At 40.9% G+C, this 9,616-nt stretch overlaps 1 protein-coding gene across 1 annotated transcript in view; it reads left to right on the forward strand.

Annotated features, from left to right (window-relative positions):
• The window catches only part of SLC12A2 (solute carrier family 12 member 2), a 131,932-nt gene that overhangs the window by 43,500 nt on the left and 78,816 nt on the right, over positions 1-9,616 (forward strand). The window contains exons 3-5 of the mRNA XM_019518176.1: positions 2,738-2,857; positions 5,875-5,950; positions 6,608-6,703. Of these exons, the coding sequence (XP_019373721.1) occupies positions 2,738-2,857; positions 5,875-5,950; positions 6,608-6,703 (292 nt within the window). The remainder of the gene's footprint in view (positions 1-2,737; positions 2,858-5,874; positions 5,951-6,607; positions 6,704-9,616) is intronic.

Below are 9,616 nucleotides of genomic sequence, written 5' to 3' on the forward strand. Positions count from 1 at the left end.
AAAAAAAAAAAAAAAAAAAAAGACCTGTGTTTTTTAATAATATCATTGGATTTTAAAATTCAAATTAGTCACAAGTATAATTTGGTGCTTTTTCTAGAGTAAGCAAAGTATTGCACAAAGGGTAATAAATCATTGGGTGAGCTGTATTTTGGACCAGAGATGGGGAAGAGTTCACTTTCATTTACTTATGTATGAACAAATATTTTCATGAAAATCTGTAAGACATAAGTGACTTCTGAATTTTTCCAGTTAAGAGGGTATTAATAACACTGTCACTTGTCTTGTAAGTGATTAGCAGTTTAGACTGTAGCCATTGTGGAGTACAAAGGAGGTCAGTAGAACAGGTGGAATAATTTTTGCATAGAAAATTTGGCGAGAAAGTAAAATAGGACAGATGGTATCCAGGCCCTGTCTGTTATAGGACACTTTTTTCCCCATGCTGAAATAGCATAATTGGTGGTGGTAGAGGGAATGAGTACATTATATCAAAAAATTCCGTGCTGAGTTTGCATTCTTGAGTGATTTTTGTTTTTTAAAGCTTTAATACTAATAGAAAGTACTCCCATTCTTTTTCCATGTAGAGCCTAAGGCATCAAGAACCAATTTCCTATTTATTAACAAGACTATTCTAATCTTACAGTTGGTTCGCTTGTGCATTTTAATGAAAGGGCTTGTATTGGCACCTATTTAGAGGGGCCTTTACAGTACCTCAGGGGAAGCTGAAGATACACAAGCAACTGTCAAGGATATGACACAAAAGAACTAGGAGATTTGTCAGGTATGCAGTTGGTATGGCATGTTGGAAAAATTCATGACGAGGAGAATGTTAGGCTTCTCCAGTTCTGTAGCTCCTGTGTAGGAGGGGGAATCATGCTTTCGACTTTACCCAGGGAAATGGTCATAGCATATGGGCTAATTGCCTCTTAACTTCTTGTTTTCTGTAAAAACTTAAAGCAGACATTATTCTTGTGTAGAATTATTTTAGACGAACCTGGATGTTTCACAGAACTGAAATCCACAGCAAGAGTTTTTAGGGAAAAAGGGATCTTGTCACTGGACCATAATCTCCTGAATCCTGTTCTGTGGCTGCATCTACATGAGTGGCAGACTGCACAGTTGTTAATGCGCAGTCATTTAGTACTTGATTAACCAAGTACTAGAAGACTGTGGAGTAACTGGTGTTGCTGTGCAGTACCGTCCCCACACGGTTATTTTTAGACATTACTGCACAGTAGCGATGAGCTACTGCACAGTAGATCATTACTACTGTGCAGTAGTGTCACTGTCATGGTTTGTGCCTGGAGATGCTATGTTGCCATAGCAACAACCTCTGGTGCAGTAGCTTGTCGCTACTGCATTGTAGCGTCTTGTATAGATGCTCCCTGCGTGTGCTAATTATCTGGAAACAGTGAGGAAATTTCACAAAAGAGGGTATGAACAAAATGAATAAAATAGTGATAGGATCCATATATGATCCTAGTGAACAGATCCTGTTCATGCACTTAAGAATAATGTAGCTTGTCAGTAGAAGGTGGAAATTGAGAGCTACTTTTTGTTTAAAGTTCTAGGATGCTTTTTTGGAATTAGAGACTTCTTCCTTCTGCAGTAAAACACTTTTGAGGCTACTGTTTAGTCACAGAGGCCACCTCAGTTTGAAGATGACCAAGAATTCTTGAGCTAGATTGTACCTTAGACATTCTGGACGTATTGTTTGTATAAACTGTGCCCCAAAGCTGGACACCAGACCTCCTTAGGCCCCTCCCCCCCTTTTTTTTGTGGATGAAGTGGCATGAGCTTGTGTGGCCACCTGCTGCTTATCTTCTGTTATTCAGGAGTACAATGCTCAGGCTATTGGCAGAAAAAAAAGATAATCTGTTTGATAAGTTTTTTGTTCAGGAGACTCAAAGGTTTTTCCACTGTTTAACCACACTCAGAGTTATTCCTGCTATCCAACCTCAGTTTCTCATGCTGTAATTTAAGATATTACTGGGTGGCTTTTTGTCCTTTTACCCTGTGGCAGTAGAGGACAGCCTGTTCCTCTTCTCTCCTTACTTATAGTCATCCTTCATGTCTCTGAAAATTCATCGAAATTCCCTTCCAGTCTTCTTTTCTACACCTCTGTTTTTGTTGCTCTCCACTGGGCACCTTTCTCTGCTGGCCTCTCTCCAATCTGTCCATATCTTTCTTGAAGTATGGTGCCCAAGACTGTACACAATACTTCAAGTGAGCTCTTGCCAGTGCTGACTAGAGTGGAAGAATTGCTTCCTTTATTGGGAAACTGTCTACAGTGAAAGTGCCTGACTAAGTCAGTGGTTTTCAACATCTTATCTTATTTTGTAAATGTGAAACCTTTAACCCTTCAATCATAAGATGCAGATTTTGAGTAGTTTCATACTTGACACTTAAATACCATTTGTGTAAGTGGAATAGGATCTAGCTAGCCCATAAACCCCTATGTAAGGGTTTCAAATTTGTATGAAAGTATTGTAGTAAAAATATAAAATAGTCACTTAAATTGACTAGAAAACACCCTGCAGATGTAGCTGTGGAAACTTTTTTTTTTGCAGTCACTTAGTCTAGTCTCTGTGATTACTTTGTATTAATAGAACCTAGTAATGAACTTAATATAATTTATTACTTGATGCAATCAGTAGAGTACCAGATTTTGAAATCTTTATATTTACCCAAGCTTATGAAGGACTAAGGAGTTTTTTTTATTTATTTCCCCTGTCTTCAGGAGCCTTTTGAAGATGGATATGCAAATGGTGAAGAAGGGACTCCTACAGGGGAAGCTGCTGCTGCTTATACTGCTGATAGTAAAGGGGTAGTCAAGTTTGGCTGGATAAAAGGTGTATTGGTAAGTGAAGATATAATTTCTGGTCTTTTTAAATGTGATCAGTTTATGTTTTTATATGGGCTGGCAGGTGAGTGACTTTCAATTTTCCTACTGAGAATAAGTCTCTTTCAGATGACTGACTGAATCAAGATAAGAAAGTAAGAATAAAAACAGCAGTAACTTTGGAGGGAGGATATGATGGTTGTGCAGGGTTGTATATGTGCTCTGTTTTTTTTCTTCCCTGCCTTCTGCCCCCTCCCCCCTCCGCCAGTACACTTGTGCTTTTAGGTCTAAAAAGGTTTACTGTTATTTTCCACACACCCAGCCTCAACCCTCCCCTGCTGTTGTGGTTTGCAACTTTTATTATCACCACATGCATACAGGTATTCAGTTTCTCCCGGGAGAATCACTGTTTTCACAGTAGGAAGTGAAAGGGTGCACATGTTCCAGCTCTTTCTCCTGGAACAGAAATGGCTGCTCTGACAGAAAAATAACTTGACAACCAGGTAGCAATCACCCTTGGGAAAATGTCTTGAAGGAGATTGGACATCTACATACTTTTTCCTCCAGCATAACTCCTGCTGGGAGCCAGGAAAATTGGAACAGGAGGGAAAGGCTCCCACATCTTCCTGATAATGAGATAGTCCTGGTCTGTAGAAGGCATGGTGGACAGCTGTTCCTGCCTGTCCCATAGACCAGGAGGTGATAAGCTGTTCCTGGTGTGAGGTAGGGGTTTGCCCTACTGGTCCCTCTGCTTGGCTTTTGGGCACCAGCATCTGGGTGTAGGGAACAGCAGTATCTCCTACCTGCTACTTCCCCTTGCACTCCTAGCCCCCACCCCTCCCCACACACCCCTGCCCAACACCATTCAGTTGAGTGGCAGGGTGGTGAATACTTTAAAAGCTGGTGGGGCTGGGAGCTGGGCTTAGGAAGGCTTTCCTTGAGCTCACTTCCTGGCCCAGCCAGCTTTCCCTTGACACTCCATTTCCCCCACCCCCCAAACCCACTCAGTTAACTGGCTTTTAGATTTCTACCCCTACTGCTCAATAGGGTTGTTTGGTGGGGTGGTAAGGGGAAGTGGGTAAAGGGGCAGTGCCATTCCTTGTGTTTTGGTTTCTGGCAACCAAGCAGAGGAAGTGGTCTAGTTCACACTGGGAACTCTGTGAGATGTGGGCAGAGGGCTGCACTGCTTCTGGTGCCTGGCAGCTGGGCAGAATTAGCAGTGAAGCAAAGCCCCTGCTGCTTCTCACACCAGTCTCAGGTATGTGAAGCAGGTGGGAGTTTTGCAGAAGGGCTCAATCTGCTCTCCTTCAAGCACTGGGAGTGTATAGAGGAAGCAGCACTATAAACCCTTGGCCTGTGTTTCACCCTAGAGCCCCTAGTGTGAGAAGTAGGCTGGGGTGTGCAGGGGTAGGGTGGGCATGGCTGGGTTGGACTGGAGCAGCAGAAACTGGAGGATTGGAGCAGCCTGTACTTTTTTTTTTCTGGACTGGTCTAGGGAAGGTACAAGGAGCCCTCTCCCAAAATCATTTCCAGTAGTGGAAACCTTTCCTTTGCTAGAAATGAACACTTTTTTTTATGTGGCCAGTGCCTTCTGTATATTTCCCTGCTTAAAATTACATGTTGCTGGGGTACTTGACTTATCTCAGTTTAACTTAAAGTTGCATTTGCTTTATAAATATCCTATGCCTAAGTGGATGTTTTGGTTTGAAACAGATGAAAATTAGTTTACCAAGGAAGCAACTGGTTCATTCAATACTAAAGTTTTTTGTTCAAGTTAAAAATCTCCTCTTGGAATGTAGGAGATTTCAGAACTACACCTGTCTTGACACTTGGTTTTTCTTTTTTCTGCCTTCAAGGTTGCAGGTAGCCAAATATCCCTCTTTTTGAGGGAGGAGAGAGAACCCTCATGAGCTGTGTGGAAGCATTATCTGTTTTCCTGCTAACATAAACATTAAGAAATAGATGGAACAGTCTTAAAGCAGTCCATAAAGTTGGCTTTTAAGGCCAAGAATCAAAATCTCAGTTGGTCTCCTTGACTTTGCAAGTAACCCAGCCTTGGATGAAAAAAACATGTTGTATTTATGTAGATCTCTACACAAATTGATTGTTTATACCTCTGTATAGACACTTGTCAGACATGCACATCCTCTCAATCCAGAATTTGTAATTTAAAAGCTTGCTGGAATAATCACTTAATCTTAAGTCATAAGCCCTTAGGGCTGTTTCTCTTCATTGTTTCTTTTCTATTTAGGACATGATGCTTTGAATAGGAAATAGCTGAAGTACTAACCTTTTCATCTGAATTTCTGCTTCACATAGGCTTTGTAGAAGAGCTTGTAATGAGTGGGCTTTCTGAGTCTGCAGAGCCAGACACTTTCTTGTTCTTAATTCTCCTAGGAGTTAGAAGCTCTCCCTCGCACCCCCCAACAGCTTTTGTATTAGATATATGAATGCCAAAATAATAATCTTATTTTTTTAAGATCTGATGCTTGTCTGTGGTTGTAGATTTACAAAACAAACTCAAAATTATTTTGTCAAGAAGTAAAAATAGAAGTCAACTTTTAGGACTTCCTGGTGACTGAATTAACCTGGATGCAGAGACCTTTCCATGTTTGCCACAGTTGTATGAAGAGGCTGAATTTGTCTAGTGAAGGCACTGTCTAGTGCTGGGGGACCAAGTAATAGAGACCTTGTCGGAGAGCACCGGCACCATGTTTTTTGTTTGTTTGTTTTGAAAGCTGGGATTTTTCTCAGCTGAGAAAGTTGAGTGGTAATAGGCATGCTGCACAATGAAGAGAAACTCTTCGATGCTTTTGACCAGTTAAGCATTTCTGCGGTTGGTTTACAACCATAAACACTAGCAAGTCTCCTATTAGTGATGTAATGCAGTTGTCCGTACCAGGAAAAAGGTATTCCAGACAATGTATTGCATCTCAAAATTAAGTGTATTAGTTACTATACTAAAATTCTATTTAAAATATCTGTAAATCTTTAAAATCCTTTGTCATACTGCACAATGTCTTGCATTTTCCTAGGTACGATGCATGTTGAATATTTGGGGTGTGATGCTCTTCATCAGACTGTCATGGATTGTAGGACAGGCTGGAATAGGTATGTGTACAATTTTAAAACAATTCTAAGTATTATTTTGCTTGGCTAGTACAGTAGTCATGCCTGGGGATTTAATAACTTCTGAATCAGTTGTGAATCACTCAGTCTAGAACAAGCTAGAGGGACTGAACAATACATGTGTTTGATCTTTTGATCAAACAGGTCAAGAAAACTTAAGCTAACGGAAACATCTTTTCACTTATAATAGAAATATTCAGGTTATATATTCCTATTTTAACTTTTTTTTTCAGAACATGTTCTATATTTAATCAGTACCTGCTTCTGAGGCCTAGATAGTATGTTCATAACTCTAATTTTTAATTTTGCCTTTTAAAGGCTTAGCCCAACATTGGAATAAAACAGGCTTCACACTGCAGGCATTCATCCAAGGGATTCTAAGGAGAAGAGCTGTTGTGACGTTTTTTAAAGGAGTAGTGTCCTCTTCCATTGTTTTTTGAGACCAAGAAATGTGTTAGTTGGGTTGGGGTGAAAGGTAATAGAGGCGGCTCTGTGCATGTCTGTATAAGGCCTTTGTATAGTCTAGTACCCAATAAATCTACAGGACTACAGTTTTGATATGGTGAAGCAAATGACTCCTGTGATTTTTCTGAAATATACCTGTAATATTGTTACTAAAGTGCAATTCTTTCTCAAAAGGTCTGTCTGTCTTAGTTATTGCAATGGCCACTGTTGTGACAACTATCACAGGACTGTCTACTTCAGCAATAGCTACAAATGGATTTGTAAGAGGAGGTAAAAATTAGTTTAAGATTTTAACTTTTTAAATTTGTATTTTTATTGTTATGATAAAAAATGTGACTTAAAGATCAAGTCCAAAGCTTTTCATTTTAAATATGAAATTTGAAGGATGGGGAAAATTTTGCAGAATCTGTTTCTTTTCCATTTCTTTCATATAACTGCAGGGTATTCTTGTGTACCACCAGAAAACCAGGTGCATGGCATTAGCCACTTGCAAATAATCGGTTGTGCTTTTTTTTTTTTTTCTTTCTTCCCTGTAAATCTTTAGCTTGTTTAGAGCATATGTGGGCTTTGGGGTTTCACTTTAAAGGAGGAGTCAGCTCCTTCTTTTTGTTGTCACAGTTTTGAGCATTTTAGAGTTCCAAAATTGAACATGTGCTCTAAGCTATAAGAAGTTTAAGCTTGTCAGTATTGGTGCCTTGGAGACCAATTTTATTAGGGCATAAATCATACTTCCAGGTGTACTTAGTAGGTGTATGTCTTGAAAATGCTCATTGTGTTGTGGAGATGAATTGTGGATAACAAGAGTTTACATTTCGTGTTGAACTTGGGTGAAATAAATATCTGCTTTTTTGTCATAAAATGTACTGAGGTTTGTTTCAGTCATAACTGTTCCATGAAACTAAGACTAATTATTGGCTGGAAGATTCTCCCAAAAGTCGCCCTTTAGACAGCTTTAATATTGCTTGTTATGTAATGTTTTGAGACTGACTGACTCTTGCTAGCTTACAATGTTGATAAGCTGTAGCTGGCAATCCTGCATCTACAGAATGATTAATGCAGAGAAGACAGATTTTACTGATGACTACTCATAGTATTTTACCACTTTATAATAACTATTTTACATCTTTACCAATTTTATTACATGTTTGTGCTTCCCCCAGTCATCTTTCAGGCATAGAGAGAAACCCATCTTCTATTGCACGGCAAGTAATAGACCGGGCAGGAAAAATGGTTGGCGGGGTAGGGGGAGCGGAATCCGCACAAGTCTGTTATTATAATAAAGAATATTGCTGAGACGTGTAGGGAGGAAGTCAGGAAGGCCAAAGCACAGTTGGAGTTGCAGCTGGCAACGGACAAAAAGGGTTTCTACAAGTATGTTAGCAACAAGAGGAAGGTCAGGGAAAGTGCGGGTTCCTCCTGTAAAAGACCTAAGGATCCAAAACTGAGTGGAATTCGTAAGTGGAGGTAAGAACTTGGATCCAAGTTCATGAAGAATCTAGGTTCTGAACTTGCTGTCAACTTCGTTGTTGGAAACGTAGGCTTCTAAGTGTGTCTAAATCTTGGAGTCACTTCTGAGGACAGTAGTCAATATCTGACTTGATGGACCTTCATCAATCTGCATTTCAGACAAAAACATCTTGAATGTCTACAAAGAAAACATGGGGCAGGTGATGCTCTCTTCTCTGTTCCTAAGCCCTAATGTTTTGAAAATCCCTTGGATTTTAAAACCCTTCTTACCCACCCAATACCTTCAGAGGTGGGCCTGTATGGCGGTATCTACACTGCCTCAGTGCTGAGCCCAGGAATTCTTATTGGGACCACACATTAATGGAAGGAGACATGATTGTGGGGTCGTATATTAGATCCCATTGTGCCTTATTGTTAGCGCAGGGGGAGCTTGATCCCGGACTCCCTCTGCACTGGGAAGAAGCAAGCTCCTGTGGCTGGGAGCCCCCTTATGAGGGGCTCCCAACTGTGGTGGCATTCCAGGCACCCCTAGGGTTCAGTGATTGCAGCTGCTGTGATTGATCTCCTGGTCTTAGGGGTGTGTGAAACCTCCCTGGGGCTGAGGGATTGCAACAGCTGTAGTCTCCCAGTCCCAGGGGTTTCATGCACCACTGGGGCATCTGAGCCCTCTGGCTCCTGGTCTTGGCTTAGAGGCAATGTAAGCAAGTCTTGAAACTATGGATTACATCTCAAGCTTTGGAATCTGAGGTTTAGAAATAACAGTTTAACAGTATCTTCACAGCAGTGATGCTTAGGGGGTTAGAGCTGGAATTCAGCTGTGTTAAGGTTCCTTTATGTGGTTTTTGGATGAGCAAGAAGTGAACTCAATTTTTTATACTTCAGTCCAAAAAAAATTATACAGAAGCCACCTGAGCTTCCCTTGGTGATTGAGATCAGGGCCATTTTTTTTAACTTGTTCAATTTTAAAGGATAATAGGCTATCTGGTGAAGAGTTTGCTCTTCTGAGTGGGTTATTGAGCTTTTTGTGCAGTTATCCTAACCTGTGGTATTTTGGCTATGTTTCTGCAATGGCTAATGCTACTACAGACCTCTACTCCATACTTCAAATTTCTCCTTTCTCCATCCAGCACCTACCCATGCTGCCCCTTCCCTTAGTCTCAGTCAGATTTTCTAATAGAAAGTTAAAAACAAGGCTTGAGTTGGGACTTGTTCAGCAAGTATCTGCCCTAGCAGTGTTCTGCCTGACCAGATCAAATAGGCTTTAATGTTTTTGTTCTCCTTTGATCAGTAAAGTATTTGACAGGTCACTGAGATAGTTGCCAAATGGGACCTTAGTTCTAGTACTGAGGCCTTAAACAATCCTCTCTCCTGACAAATGGGGTTATGTTTTCCTTTCCTGCCTGATGCTCAGGGCTAGATCCTTGGGCCCAGTGCCACAGTTTTGTGCTGTTGGGGGAGCACAGCGCTACATGAAGGAGCAGCCAGTGCCCAAGTGGTGCAGTGGTCTCTGTGGAACTGCAACAGCTAGCATAAGGGGTTTTTTTGGTCTTTTTTTAGTTGTCCCACCTTTTATAAAAAAGGAGCTTGTTTTTGCTCTTGGCCTGCCCAGGTTCTAGAGACTTGAAAAGTAGCTTAGTTTCCTCCCATCTCCAGCTGCATGATGGAGAAATGCTATTCAGCTGACAATCTGTCCTTTCGTAGAGCTCCCCCCCCCCC

This window comes from Gavialis gangeticus, unplaced genomic scaffold, assembly GCF_001723915.1.
Source record: "Gavialis gangeticus isolate Ggan-Ray unplaced genomic scaffold, GavGan_comp1, whole genome shotgun sequence".
In the NCBI taxonomy this organism is placed as follows: Eukaryota; Metazoa; Chordata; order Crocodylia; family Gavialidae; genus Gavialis; species Gavialis gangeticus.